General features: G+C 29.5%; 1 protein-coding gene across 1 annotated transcript in view; it reads right to left on the bottom strand.

Annotated features, from left to right (window-relative positions):
• Positions 1-15280, bottom strand: part of LOC148305630 (sodium/potassium-transporting ATPase subunit beta-1-like) — a 36792-nt gene extending 21512 nt beyond the window's left edge. The window contains exon 1 of the mRNA XM_088266397.1: positions 14997-15280. Within this exon, the coding sequence (XP_088122523.1) occupies positions 14997-15156 (160 nt within the window). The 5' untranslated portion in view covers positions 15157-15280. The remainder of the gene's footprint in view (positions 1-14996) is intronic.
• Between the last annotated feature and the right edge of the window lie 2082 nt (positions 15281-17362).

The raw sequence follows: 17362 nt of genomic DNA on the forward strand, positions 1-17362 counted from the left end.
TACTTAGACACCAACTTTACAAATTTTATACCCTATTTTTAAGTGTGAGTGGGTTTACTCCTTATGTTTAGATTAACTATATTTTCAAGTAATTATGGACTCAAATTTTGTTTATAGTTTATACAATTCTATGATTTTTAGTTAGCAATGAAGTTACTTATATTTATGATTTTAATTTTACATTATGTAAGATATTTTACCTAAAATCTATATATTTACATAATTACTAAACTGGGGAACAGTTATAAACCTTATACAGGAAATTGGAAAATATATCCGCACAAGGCTGAGCTAAGGGCAAAGGGTTGGATCGACCGGTGTAAAATTGATCTTAAACTATGTTATATGACAACAAGGTTATCAGTCCAGCACTCCAGCTAATTTGTTATTAGTTATGTTTTGTAACTACAAATATTTAGCTTTTGAATAAATAAAAAATCAGTTATATTAGACGTTTATGCTATATTTACTTTTGACATCACATCAACATCAATATTTTGACATCTCAATATAGATGAAAATGAATATGTAAATCTGGGTAAATACAGGGCTTACGACCCGTCATAGGCTGGTTTAAATGATCGCTTTATATGTGTGTAACATTCACCATTCTACTCATGATTGACAGCAACACAACTCAAATTTTTGTAAGTCGTATACGTTTATATCAACTTTATAAAATTAAACAACTTTGTTTTAACCACTTTAAAAAAAACTTATTTTTAGTACACTTTAATAACCGGTTTCGACAAGAACATCATCAATTTTTTGGTAAGGGAATCTAGTTAACTATGAGTATTTTAATGTTTTAGAATTTAATGAACTCTGATGACGACAAGGTTCTTGTCGAAACCGGTTGGTTAAAGTGTACTAATAATAAATAATAATAAAAAGTGGTTAAAACAAAGTTTAGTTTTATAAAGTTTATAAAATGTGCCACAAAGTATCCGCGGAAAACATTCAAGAAACATTTATATCATTTAACATTTTATAGAATTCACACGTCGTTTCATGTGTGAGTTCAGTGTAGCATTTATGGGGTTGATTTGAGTAAGCTTTTATTTTTATTTTAGCAGGATACTTATTTAAATGTACGAAAGACCCTTCCCAAATTATTTATTCGGCTTTACAGTATAATACGTGGTATTATATACTGTAATTCAGTTGCCACCCAAAGAAATGTATACCTATGTATAAGAAATGTATAAGAAATGTATATAATTTGGTTTGTGGGTTACTTGAGAGGCGTGTGTGAGTGGAGGGAATGTGTCTTATTCATCCCCTAATACAAGTATGTAGCCTCCTAGCTCTCCCCAAATATCAATTGTTGGCATGTTGCTGAACCTAATGAAAGGCACTCACAGTCTGGCGACCAGTCTTTTATTATGATTACAAACCTATCGCGTCAGTCACTCAAGTATCAATGGCGTCAGTTCATCAAAACACAATTCTTTCAGAATTACACACATCTCTTTTATTTGATCGTTACATAAACAATACATACTCATCACCGTTACATAACGATGATGAGTATTTTCGAAACCTTCGCGAGAAACGCGACTCAATAGATATTTTTCACTCGAGAGAAAAATCGAGTTAAACATCCTCTACATCAGTGGTTCTCAAAATTATTTCGTCTATCGCCCGCTTTGAAAATCAATTATTTTTCAGCGCCCCCAAATTTTTTCCTTTCTCATATCTTACAAACCACAATGACATTCATTACTGTAATTCTAAACGACACTTTTTTTACCAGTGGGATCAATTAAAGCGCAACTTTATTATGATATTTAGAGTATATTTTATTAAAATCAAAACAAACATAATCAATTTAATTTTAACACTTACCTAATATGAAGGATGAATCTGATGATTTTTAAGAAGTTTGTTGAAATAAAGTTCGAATTAACTCAAAAACATTAGCGATTTTTGGAAAACTACTTATTACCGAAAACCGTTTTATTACCGGCATTCAAAGGAAGTGACCCATATTTGTGGGTGATTTTCTTTGACAGAAAATAATTTTATAATTACAGTCACATTTGGTAAAGTGTGGTATATTCGTTCGGAGTGATGTGTATGGAATTATAGAGAGTTGTTTGTATTTTTTCTAGCAGTTGCAAAATAATCCATTTATGTCTTTTGTTGCACTGATCGGCTTTAAATGGTCGAATCCAAAAACCGACTTCTTTTAAAGAAGTCGTTATCAATTCGTTTTTTTTAAATCGATTGCACATGTCTATCACAAACCAAATTTAAACGTTCCTACTACTAAATATTATTTACATAATACATATCTTAACATTCTCACCTTATCAGTCCCTCGCAACAGATTAAGAGTGGCAAGGAGCAGTCATTCAAGATTTATTTAATCTACGAAATAAGAGTAAATTAAAAGCAGACTTTTATTGTTCTGTAAGTATGTACACAGTAATGTTTATAAAATTATCCCAACATGAGTCATTCTGATTCGGGTTAGTGCCGTATTTCAGTAACTGGAATTAAGAAAACAACAACTGGAATTTCTAAGAATTTTTTTCTTCATTCTTATCCGTTACGTTCGTTGTCGATAACACCCACTGCCATACTCCATATATATGTATGTATAAACAACCCAAAGATCTTATATTGCAAAATTATTGACATACAATGAAAAGCTTGATATACTTTTTCCATAAGACAGGCGCCGTGGCGTAGTTTGGTAGAAACTCGACTGCGAAACTGGCGTCGCGGGTTCGATAAGTGCAAAATAAATCCAAGAAAGATTTATGTTCAATTGGTCTGGGTGTTTTGATGTATTTTTCACATTTACCTTCCCTACTATATATAATACCTGCAAACAAGCCTCTTAATCCTTTGCGGATTAATCCTTTAAATATACTACTACTACTACTACTACTACCATCATATCGTTTTCCCGCAGGGGTAGGTAGAGAGGATGGAACGCCACACTATTTTGTCCTGATATAACTTCTCGCTTCTTTCATATCCATACATCTAGTCATACATTCTCTCCGATTACGCAGACTTTTGACACCACGAGATTTTAGGTTCTGATTGATCTGAAGTCTTTTTCGGCCGTCTTCGTTCTGTTATCGCTCACACATTCGCCACATATATTTTATTAGTCATTTCCTCGTTATCCATTCGCTCTACTTGTCCATACCACCTTAAAGAACTCTTCTATATATACACAATATAGCTAGTTAGCACTCCATTGTCAGATGTCTCAGATACGTAATTCTTAATCTTATTTCTGAAATAGACCGTCTGCCTGTAGCTTTCCTTAATTTATTCCTCGGAATAGTTGTAAGGCTAGTGTCAGACGTGCGGTGACCTTGGTCCCTCAAATTAAGCTCTTTGGGGTCACTTTGTATTGCATATACCACGTGACCATATAAAACGTAAATAGAAGGATATTTTTCATATATCTTACAATATACCTGAATTATTTTTGCTCATTTGCAAAATCATATCTATAATTTGAAGGCTAGGTCTCCATCGCAACCAAAGCTTGCTTACGTTATCTGCTTATTTATACAAAATAAATATACAACTTCTGTTAATTATGTTATTATTAAAGGAAATACTAAGCGTAGCAGATTGTTACAATCCAAATATAAACACTGAGTTATTAAAAAAAAAGATGATAAATAATTCACAGACACTCTCAACAATTTATAATAAATATATTTTAAATTAGTTTTGCAGTTACAGAATAGAACCGGCAACTCTTGCTCCGCTGATTATGAAATGGTATTTTTTTTAGATACACAATTATGTACATATATACCTACTTGTTCTATACCACACGTGTTTACTAGTTTACGTGAGTACGAGATGAAATCTTAGTTTAATTGACCTTTATATCTAATCGAATTTTAATCATGCAAAAATATTTTTTAACGCTGTCTATTATCTCCACGTGGATAATGTTTTGTATTATCTATTTGTTATGTAGTTTTGTAGTGTTGTATTAGCTATTTGTTATGCAGTTTTGTATTAGCTATTTTTTATGTAGTTTTATATTAGCCATTTGTTATGACATCTCAACATAGATAAGGAAGAATATGGAAATCTGGGTATTAATAGGGCTTACGACCTGTATACTGGTTAAGTGATCACTTTATACACGTGTAACATTCACCATTCTACCCATGATTGAGAACCACGCTACTCATATTTTCGGAACTCCTAGATATATTAATCAATCTCATGACACAGTACATATGAATTCACAACAGCCATCTATGTTAGATTCAGAAAAAAAATATTTAGCAGATACCCTTTTATTTGTTTGCACGATCCGAGCCTCGGATTATTTTAATATACTGAGAAACAACTGACAACTGAAAGCAGAAAAAAACATATTTGGGAACCTGTATTTAGAAACACTCAAAATGATGTTAATAATATATTTCTTCTGTAGTTTTTTTTTAATGAAAACAACAGTTTTATAAAATATCAACATTATAAACAACAAATAATAGGCGAGCGTGCTGAAAAAGGGTGAGGAAACAAGTCGTCATATCAGACATACCTTGGCCAATTATTGATACAAAAACCTGGACCTTTTTTCTAAAACGTCCATAGACAATGAAGTGTCGAAAAATGCATAAAACTAAAGAAGGCATACAAATAAAAACGCTCACATTTTATCTTCCATTTTCAAAGCACAACATAAGGCATTAAATAAGACATTAAAATAATGTACTTACACCTTCGATAAGTTCTAGATTATATTTATTATAGATTAGATAATATGTTTTTAGTTTTAACCTTGTGCGACTCTCTACTGAGTATTGTAAGTAGATATAGACGGAAATTAAAATAAAGCAATTAAAATTAAAATAAATTCAAATATCGTAACTGTTATCACATAAGCAAATATTTAAACTGTCTCTCGTAATTAAATTTTTAATCATGACAGTTAAAAATATAACGGGACATTGAAACACAATGAGATGATGCATTTTTAATATGTCAACCATAGTCTATAATAGGGTTTTATTCAGTAGCAATATGGGATGTACAGTAACCATAAAATGTAACTATGGAAAATACATAATTTTGATTTTGACTTTCTGGCTATACCCATGTAAACTTACTCCTATTTAAGTACCTGACTACACATATAAACAAATTATTTATTACTTAGACATCTCAACATAGATAAGAAAGAATCTGGATGTCTGGGTATTTACAGAGCTTTTAACCAGTCATACGCTGGTTTATAAGAATAATAAGGTTTATAAGAAAATGTTTTAAAAAACGTAATCATGTTTAAATTATAAAAATTTTCTGTGTTTTTTGTATCATGATTTTATATTAAAATTTAAAAAAATTGAAAATTGCTATTTTATTATTACTTATTTTTCTTTCCAATCCTTATTCGCACCCCAATGGTGCATAGGGCACTGCATCATGTAAACGTAGTGTGATCTTGATCGTTAACACATGAAGGAAAGGTGATCAGCCCCCCACCTCAGGTACCAGTCCAGGGTAAAATTGAATAAATATTAAAGTGAAAAAATCACTTATATTTATTTGACCCGCCCCCTGGGAATCGAAACCGGGACCTCCAGAACGGCAGCCCAGCGTGCTGACCATTACACTACGGAGGCGGACATATTATTACTTATACTTGTTTTTATTAATATATGGAAATAGGAATGAAGAAATTAGGGATTTTAAGACAGAGAAAAATCGAAAAATAAATAATACCGGAAAACTTTCAAATCAAGTTTGATCGAATAAATCTGTGGGGTACACGAACAGTTTCTGAGAACAATATAAAAAATTGACTTAAATAAAATAAAATTCCAATACTGACCGTTTGATCATTTTGATTTTAAAACCGATGGCAATATATGTAGGTCGGACTAATATTTGCATTTACATATGGTAGAGGTTATGTTTCCACAGTTGATAAAGTCAACAAAATGTTTACCGAATCATTGTGTATCATTCTTATAAAGTGTAATTTTATATTCAAACTTCAGTAGCTATATATTTTACATCATAGTATAATACTTGGTTTATGTTACATCCGTGTTTATGTTACATATGAATGTGCTATGTGTAAATACACATTAATACGTAAGTAATGGTTAATTTATGACGGCAAGGTGATCAGTGAAGTGTCAGCCCTGGGACATATAAAATAAATATTAGAATTAAACAAAATATATACTTTTTTGACACCCCTGAAAATCGAAGAAGGGATCTTTAGCATGGTGGTCAGACGATGTAACCAGCGCACTATGCAGGTGGACATTATTAAAGTAGTGTATTTTAAAATTCTTCCTTCTTGAACAATATATGTACATTAGAGGGCTTATTGCAATATCTTACAACAAACTAAAATTTGAATGTATTAATTTAAAAAAATTCAACCAAAATCTTGAATGTTGGTCACTGATAAATTGTGGCACATTTTATAAGCTTTATAAAAATAAATTAAAGTTTGTTTTTAACCACATTCATTTTTGATCTCTCCATTCTTGAAGTTGACAACATGCTTGTCGAAACCGGTTTGAAAAAAAGCACCAAAAATAGAAGTGGTTGAAAATAATGTTTTAATTTTCGTTAATTAAACCAAATTTTTCAGAATACATATTACTTCTTCCAAAACATATAGTTACTTATCTTATAAGAATTGGTATAAATTGTAATTTTTTTGTCTTCTGATTATTTTCTAGCAGTTGACATGGACCTTTTCTGATTTCCGGGATTCACGTGAATAAACACATTTATACCTACATTCAATATTTGCAATTGGTTAGGGCTTGCTAATAGATACGACCTTCTTGTATGCTCGCCACTAAAAATAAACTCCTAGTTTTGTATTCCTGTACAGTTCATACTCAGCAAAACAAAGTCATTCAAAATATGTAACACATGTTTAAATTTATAATTATTTTTAGTATCCAAATATTTACATACCTACAAATACTTGCTTGTACCCTTGAAGTATTGTTTCAAGAACATATTATAGAAATCTTAACAGTAACAAAAGGTTATATCGATGTCTGATCATTTGGGTTGTTTGAGTTATCACTTTATTATATATATATATATATATATATATATATATATATATATATATATATATATATATATATATATATATATATATATATATATATATATATACATATATATATATATATATATATATATATATATATATATATATATACATTTATATATATATATATATACATTTATATATATATATATATACATTTATATAAATATAAATATATATATATATATATATATATATATATATATATATATATATATATATATATATAATTAATTTATTATACACCATTCTACCATAACTAAACACTGACAGTCGAGTCGAGGAAACATTATATTTAAATTTTTTTGTATATTTACCAACTATTTTGTATTATTTAAATATGTATTTTGTACCAAGAAAAATTTCATAATTTTTATTTTTAAATGTTTCGCTAGAGTAGGCTCGAACCTAGAAACTCTGACACTCACTTCAAGACCACAACCCGACATACTTTAACTAAGTATATAATATCTATTTCTAAATTCACAACAAATATTTCTGCCCCTCAATTGACGTTTTCCAAACAGCTGAACGTATTCTTAAATTCTACACGAGTCAAACAAGCTGCATAAATAAGACATGTAAATACATCTTAATAACATTCATCTGTATTCTTGGAAAATATAGTATGATAGATAAAGATATTATAATATTACACATATCTTGACTTTATATTATAAACATACTTCAGTTTGCATGAAAAATATTTTTGAAATTTTTCATTTTGTAATAGTAATATTACACAAAAAATATATCGTTTTTACCGACAAAGGATGTAAAAAGATGTTATCTAGAATGTAAAAAAAATAATAGAATTGTAACTGTTTGGTCCTGTTTCAAAGATTGCATATACATCAGGAGTTGGGAATATCTATAATAGGATACGTTTATATTATGTATGGGAATAAGAGCCATCACGTTTTTTGGAAGTAATAAAATGAGTATTATGTACAAAACATAAGTAAAATACCTTAAAATATTTAGGTACACAGCCAACATTATACAAGTATTATTTATATAACTAACGATCACATAATATATTCAATTTATTTTAAGGAGATACATATCTCGTAATAATAAATTAAATTTAATATACACAGGCAAGAATCCAACTCCCCACAAAAGTATCCACTTTTCTTTCGGAAACTAATTTTAGATTTCAGGGGTCATAATTTCTAAAATGATAAAGCTGATAAACGCATTGAAACTATGAAAAATATTATTTTATTTTATTATTTTGTAAATAAAAATAAGACTTGACACTGGCAGAAACATTCTCTCACTGGGTGATGCCAAATAAATAAAAATATTTTTAATATAAGTTTTACTCAGTAAATAATACTATTTCTTAAAATCCACTGTGACACATGTTTCCGTAAACAAACACCGTAAAATGATGCGGAATGCATTGAAACAGTGTCACAGTAAATTTTAAGAAATAATGGTATTTACTAAGTAAAACTTAAATTAAAAATGTATAGATTTTACCACAAAGTGATGCCGAATCAATTGATGAAATTAAATAAAAATAAATAAAAAATTATAATAATTTTCTCGTTCTAATTGTAAATGTTATAATACAAACAATAATGAAAATATTTAGCATTTTGTTAATTACTTAATTTATAAATAAATAATAAAATTATTGAGAACTTTATAGTAGAAATTATACAGGAATTAGAGAACATCAATATTTAATGATATTTTTTTAAATTCATTACTAAATAAATCGACTTCAGGTTTTCGAAAGTCGAGGAATTTACATTTTAAAAGGAATCTCGAGTTAGTTAAATTAACTAAAAATTATAAAAAAATAAGTAAGGTTGAACTATAAGCCATATTACGTTATAATTACCACTTACATCCGGATTGGTATAGATATTTTCTGAGGTAGTATATACTAGGACCGGTCAAACGAGACCCATTGAAATGTAAAATGGTCGAAAAAAAGTGATCGTTGTTAACGCTTGATAAGTGAGGTTCATAAATTAACGTAATGACCAGCTAGTTACATATTTTAAGTTCACTCTTTAGACGAGACTTCGTTTAGAATATTTAATAAGGCCCCAGTAAGTCGCAACTTAATTTTCTCTAAATGCAGGTAACATTTTACGTAATTGTTTTTTTTTCTTAAGACACCGTTTTTGCAATGAAAACATAAATTTTTCTTCAAAATAATTATGATAAATGGTTTTGAAAAGAAAAGAGTTATTGAAAGGTAAGGAATTGAAAAAATTATAAAAATATTTTTTGTATTTAATAAAATAAAATAAAAAATTACAAAACACATTATTTTTTTAAATCGGGCGAGAACAGACATGTGACCTCTCCAGTGGTCTTCGGTGGAATGAATTCTGTGTCTGCGAATATCCCCTTGATGAGAGTTCTATGCGTATGCATTATTTTTAATGAAGAGCAATAAACTTAAAAAATATTCACTTAAAAATTATATAAAGCCGTGATTTTAAATAAATATTTCTACTTATTATAAAAATAACTCTGTGAGAAGTGGAGAAGTTTGTCATATCCAAAATATTGAGGATAAAATAACAGGTAAATTTATGTGACATATAATATGTAAAATAATTCGGTAAGGATCTAGCATACATTTCATGAAGGTCTCTACTAAATTAAAAAAAAAACAAACTTTCTCAACTCAACAGATGGTGCCTAGAACTTACATGTGAAATAAAATGATATATAAATACAACTTCCGAAATTTTAGTAGTGTTGTTGTCAATCATGGGTAGAATAATGAATGCTACACGTGTGCAAAGTGATCACTCAAACTAGCCTATAACAGGTCGTCAGCCCTGTAAATACCCAGTCTATCATATTATCCTTCACCTCTGTTGAGATGTCAATATGTAATATATCTAGATATATTCCATTACATTTGATGGTAGGTATCATACTACGTAGTTTTCATTAAAATATACGAAGGAAACTCAAATACCATTGCTGGAAGCAGTAGGTAGTAATTAATATAAACGTGCCACGTTATTGATCAGAGTGATAACCAAATTTGGGATTATATGTTTAATCATTTAGTAAATGATAAAAATTAATCTAAGTATTAAAATTACAACCCGTATATCGCTCACTCCTTTCAAGAACGTCATAAATCAAAATACTTGATTTTTCAGGAGAACGATTTTAATGTTTAAAAATATAACACAATGTATTAAAAATAAATATCAAGCCACTTATTGAACTTTTTACCGTGCAACAGATCTTTTTAGGTAAGACCTGAAGGTTTTTTCTACATTTGAAAAATATTTAATTTATTTATAACAATAATTAAACAATACGTTTTCTTCAAAATGCAAAAACAACATTTTCTGCCCTGTAGCGGGTAAATATTAAGTTAAAAATATGCCTCTTTTGCTGGGATATAGTACATTTTTTGGGCATTCCGAAAACATGCACAACTGAAAATTGACGATTTTTGATTTATGACGTTCTTGAAAGGAGTGAGCGATATGTGAAAATTACCAACGTCATATTTTACAAATTTGACGTAAATATCGGAATCTGGGTTAGATATCATTTTATTGATAAGTCGATAATTTTTACTCGTGCGTAATTGGTAAATACTGGTTATAGGAAAGTGCCACAAATAGATCAATTTAAAATAAAATCCGATTGATTTTACCATTTATTAAGTACGTCTTAAGCGATAAGAGAGATAATATCACGTTTATTATGTAAGTGGTCGAAAAAAATGGTACATAATTATACTTAATAGATTATTGTAGTGATGTGCATTTGCATGCGTGGAAATTATTACCGATATGAGATTAATGTCAGTAACTACTAAACACGGTAACTAGTAAAATAAAATAATATAAATACATTTAGAGTGTGTTTGAGTGAGTTCTCTTTTTAGGATTTATTTTGCATATGTACTGTGTCATGAGATTGATCAATATATCTAGGAGTTCCAAAAATTAATGTAGTGTGTTATTGATTGATAAACCATTGGTGAAATTTGCACGTGTGTTAAGTGACCACTTTACCAGTCTATGACAGGTCATAAGCCCTATAAATACCCAGACTTCCATATTATGCTTCATCTATGTTCAGATTTCAAAATGTGAAAATTAAATAAATATGAAAAATGTCAAAAAAAAAAATAATAAATAAAATATATATATATATATATATATATATATATATATATATATATATATATATATATATATATATATATATATATATATATATATATATATATATATATATATATATATATATATATATATATATATATATATATATATATATATATATTTATTTATATATATATATATATATATATATATATATATATATATATATATATATATATATATATATATATATATATATATATATATATATAAATTTTTAAAATGAAGTTACAATGATTTCTGCAACCTTAATATATAAAAATGTTTTATTTAATTTCTTGAATGTTTTATCGAAAAAAAATGAGAAAATATAACTGAGAATACAAATGAAATATAAATGAGAAAATATAACAAACGTTTTAGGCAAAATACGTTTCAATACGTTTCTTTACGTTCATATAATATACTGGAGAACTGATAGTCGTTACCTACTTTTTTCTTTCTTCGGCCCCTAACTGTAGCCAGATGGTGCATAGGACACAGCAACAGATAGACGCGGTGTGTACTTGATCATTAAGGTTCAAGTCCTGCTCTAAAGATTCTTGGAAATAGGGAGTGGAGTAAATTTGATAGATGATATAAAGAGGCAAGCAAAAAGTTATAGTAAAGGAAATACATGGGAATGAAACTGAAGAAAGAAGGAAAGATTTGAAAAGAAGAATGCTAATGTTAATATTTTTAACATTTAAGCGAAAATAATTATTTTATAAAATCTACGTAAAACTCGAGTAGGGTAAAATATAATAGAAGCACATACTAATGCGTGCATATTAAAAGTTATTATCACTTATGACGCAGAATGTCTTCAGCTTGTTGACTTTTTGAAGTGTTCACAGTGTGCATCATAAACGCTTTTGAAGATAGTTTGCTTATTAAATTAAAATGATAATCACGAGACGATTGTATACAAAAGACGCTTTGTAGGCTAATTGTGTTTGTACAAAACAACTCAATTCCTCAATTAGATATTAATCCCATTAATGAATAAATCCTCGGCTAACAAATATTTCGATTTTTTGAAGCTGGAAATCAGCCAACTATTTGCACGATGACATGAATAAATAATGTATCGTCCTGTTTCCGTATTATTCGGGCTGTTTCTGATTTTCATCCGCAGTAAATGATGCATGGGGCACTACAATTGATATTTTTTTCATTAATCTCTTCGGGTTCATTCAGCGTTATTCGGTTCTATTAGGTATTATTCGCAACACTCACAGCACCCTTAGTGTTTATTTACCAAAATTTAAAAAATATAATTTTCATGTTTCAGAGACAATATCAAACTGTCAAATCAAACGTCAGAGATTTTATCAAATTGTTAGTTATGTGACTACAAAATCACTCTCCAAGTTTTTTTATCTACCGGTAAAGTGTCCGTCTCTTCGTCAGGACAAACACTATATGATGGCTGTCTGAAGAAACTCATAACTGGTAGACAAAAATGATAGTCATTTTTCAGTGAGAAACTTCAGACAAAACATTTTTTTTTAAATTTCATAACAATATGATATTTAAATGTTCAAAATTTCCAAAAATATTATTAATTTTGCAAATTTTTATATTTTTATTTAATATATTTTTAAAAGCAAATATTAAAACAATATAATTTAAAAATTAATTAGTAAGTGTACGAACTTGATTTTTCAGGAGATAATTTTTAAAGTTTAATAATAAAATGAAATGAATTAAAAATTAAAAAACAAGACACTTTTTGAACTTTTTTACTGTGCAACAGATCTTTTAAGGTAAAATCTAAATGTTTTTTCTCCTTTTGAAAAATATTTAGTATATTTTAAATAATAATTAAACAATACATTTTCTTCAAAATGCAAACTTAACACTTTCTGCCCTGTAGCTGGTAAACATTAAGTTACAAATACTTTTGCTGAGATATAGTACATTTTCTGGGCATCCCGAAAACATGAAAATTGACGATTTTTGAAATATGAAATTCTTGAAAGGAGCGAAATATTTCATAGGATTGAATATGGCGAAACATGCATGCATCATAGTAGATTTTAATTAATAGTGATATTTACCAAGCAAAAGTTATCTTTAAATGCAGATTGAAATTATGCTTAGGTACGTACTATACATAAATACTATCATTCGAAATTCACACACATACTTTAAATTATGAGAAAATCTTGCAAAACAGGTTTAGTTTGCTCAAATGATAAAAATGTTGTTTCAGCAAAACTCGGATATGAAAATCTGAAGAATAATTTATTTTTGGTAAATCAACAGAAATAATGCATCACGACATTCATATATATATATATATAATATCTTTACATTGATAAGAAACGTGGTACTTGAAATAAAGATATAATTTTATATCAACTTACTTTTTACATTGGATATAATTTTATAGGTTATCGGAAACCGACGCTAACCGTGTTTCTGCTTAGGTATATTTATCAAAACTTTGCGTTATCATTTTACAATAAATAATAAGATGAGTTTTTTTACAGTTTTAACAAACTCGTGTATGTGACATATAAAAATATTCAACGATCTTTTTTATATAAGTATATAAAAAACCTGGTAATCTTAATTAATTTTGCAAACGTTTATTATTCTTCTAAGCCTCATCCGTACCCAATGGTGCACAAGGCACTACATTGTATCCACGCAGTATTAGCTCAATCGTTAATTGTACGAAGGCAAAATGATCAGTTCTGCTTTTCATGTACCAGGGTGATATTAAATAAATATTACAATAATAAATAACTAAACAAAAAAGTTAGAATGGTGAAAAATGAGAGAATTCGAGGCTGAGATAAGCATGGTTAAGATAAAGAAACGTATGTTGAAAAAGAGTGAGGAAAGAACGAGAATGTGTGAGGTAAAAAAATGGGAAGAACGTAGTTGGAAACAGAAGCAGAAAAAGACCGAGAAAAACATGTCATGATCAAGTATTACAAATACTTGAAAGCGGTCAGGTCAGGATTAATCGGCGGGTATGTATGAGGAGATGTATGAATGTAGAAAAGAATAAGAATGTTTGCAAAGACAGAGTGGTGGGGCGTTATATTCTCTCTGCCTTTCCTTGCGGGGAAGTAGCACGGTGGCTAGTATCAATTTTATTTTATTATATCAGACACTGGATTATACACCCTACATATAAGATGTCAATATTACAAGTTTCTCAACTTGATATGAAACGTGTATCGTTCCTCTGTATATGAAAGAAGATGGAAGTCTGAGCATTCGAGACCACCGCATATATACAGGTTCCAAGAATTAATGCAACATGGATGTTCAATAATGGGCAGAATGGTGACCGTTGCACAAGTGTATAAGGTGATCGCTAAAGCCATCCAAATGTAAGGTAGTAAGTAAGCCCAAGGATGCTCAGACCTCCATCTTCTTTCGTATAGAGGAACGATAGACGTTTCATATCAGCTTGAGACACCTATAATAAGTTAAAGATGACATATTTATTTTGCACTTTTTATGCGCTTAAACCAATACTGAGGCAGACATTTACCGCGTTTAATAAATGAAATCCTAGTTTTATCTTTATCAGAGTCATTGTTTTTTTTTAGTTTTAAATAAATTATAAATTCACGGATGCTACAAAGAGAAAACATGGTTCGGAGACATGGCCTATGTGACGTTGTCCATGACAGAAGGATCTACAACCTGAGGACGAGGAGAGATGACCCCAGCAGTCTACAAATATGATAAGTTGGAATGTAGCCACGAAGAAGAAAAAATAAACTCACCCCATCCTTTTTTGTCCCTGCCTAAAACAGTCCTCTCGGTAGGGTCCCACAAAGTCAGTTTCAAGTTCTCCCAATTAGTCCTGGTGTTGACTTCCCTCATGTAAGGGAAGGAGTAGTTTTGTCCGCTGTCAGTAGCGGCACCATTTTTCTTAGGTGCCATATCGCCGCGACTGAAGAAACACCTCGAAATATAGAGTTATACCAGACGGTAATGATCACTTATGTCTCGATAACGGCCAACTGTTGCGCTGTCGACCGGCTTGCACGAACCACCACAACCGACTGAGGCAACTTGCAAGGAGATACGAGATACGCCTTCCTTGTAGGCAGACGACTGTGTGCAGACTTTGGCGCGATAAGAATGCTTTTACAAGTACAGTACAACATCGATATAACGGACTAATAACTCTTTATATGTCCGTTAAGTTAAATAGTTGCCTAGTAGTTAAATGGCAACTTAATTTTCTTTAAACCCGGGTAACATTTGAAGTATTTGTTTTTTTTAACGTCATTTTTTGGATTGAAAAAATAAGATTTTCTTCGAAATAAATATATGTTTTTGACAAGAAAAGAGCTATTGAAAGGAGTTATTAACATGAGTTAGAGAGAAATATTTTTTCTATTCATATTCTAAAAAAAAAAAAATTGGGCGTGATCCGACAGTCGGCTCTATGCGTTGCCGGAAGCCAACTGAATTTTATTAATGATAATTTTTCTTTAAAGCCGAAAGTCAGTTTTATTAAAAACGTTTCAAATAAATAAAAAAAACTTTAAAAAAATCTAAATAAAAAAACACAAATAAAACCGTGAATCCCTGGCTAGCGTGGAAAACACCAGTGAGCTGCGTCGAAGCCTTAGCGTGATTATATCAGGAAATCCCCTAATATACTATCGCTCCGGCTAGATGAAGTCTACGAGCAGGAAAGGATTATCTTTTTTATTACAATTATTATAAAAAAATTATAATTATTAGACAATAATAACAATAATATGTCCAATAACACTAAAGAATACACTAATAAAAATAATCACTTACAATAATCGTCACTATCAATAACAATGTATTACCAAAACGATTCGTCACATAAACGACTGTTACATACTAGAAATATCTGGAAAGACTTCCAGATTGGTGCAATAAAAATAAACTCACAAAAATACCATATTTTGTGTGAAATCTAGTGCTAGCGTGATTATCATGACCTCTAAAAATTGTTTACATGTCTTGAATTTAAGCATGTATACCTAATATTAACAGGACGTTTTTTTTACATTTGACCGAATTTTCGTTCGTTATATCCGAAGTTCGTTTTATAGAGGTCCGTTATATCGAGGTTGTACTGTATCTTCGGAATCCCTGTTTGCGCGTACAACCGCCGCCACTGATAGCACTGTCCTTCCATTAAGCTACCTGAATCTATTATGTATTCCCGCAACGAATTCTCCTTGCATAAAAATCGTGTGGCAAACATTACTATCTAGTTAAAAATAAAAACACGTTAGCATGCGAATATTGGCCGATTAAATGTGTTACACAGTTTGTTTACATTACGTCTGGTGATCTATTTCCATTTTTCTAACTTTATACTAGTATTGTGATTAAATTTGATTACAGATTGGTTGGGAAAAAGTGGTTTTATAAAATAAAAACATGCTTAATACATTAAAAAATAAAACTAGAGCTTCGTTTTTAGCCACTTTTATTTTTGGTACTTTTCTCCAACAGGTTTCCGATAAGAACCTTGTCATCTTCAGGGATGCACAATTATTACAAATATATTTTTTTAAAATTTTTTTTACAAAATATTTTTCTAAATAACTTTAGTCTCACTTTCTCACCTCCTCAAAAAATGTGTTTTTAAATAGGTACATGATTGTTAAAATATTATTTTAGCTCGCTATTATATTTTTTAAGTGTGTTAAAATTGTGTTCGATTGCTATGTGACTCTAACGAATCCGAACAAGATTTGACAGATGCGACAAATTTGACAAGACACTGTACCGAAAGAAAAGTAATCCTTCGACATAACTTTCATTATTGTTTTGTTTTAAAATAAACATCCGCCCTTTAAATAATATTTAAAGAACATGGTGCTATAAAATTTTTCCAAAATCATTATTTTCTTTTATGGCGATTGGTGTTAATTAACTTTTTCAAAAAGTATCGTTTCGAGATTTTTCGTTTTAGAGCATGGAAGGTTAAGAATCTTGGCATATCGTAGACGTAAATATTATATATTTTTTACAAGGAAACGAAGAGATTATCAAACGGAAAACTTATATAATTTGATAAATAGAATTCTCATCAATTTCATAATACCTTATGAATAATCATAAATGTACCATGTGTTTCATATCCGATTGC

Source organism: Brachycentrus maculatus, unplaced genomic scaffold (genome assembly GCF_059751285.1).
Source record: "Brachycentrus maculatus isolate JH-2025_06_01 unplaced genomic scaffold, ASM5975128v1 h1tg000267l, whole genome shotgun sequence".
Classification (NCBI taxonomy): domain Eukaryota; kingdom Metazoa; phylum Arthropoda; class Insecta; order Trichoptera; family Brachycentridae; genus Brachycentrus; species Brachycentrus maculatus.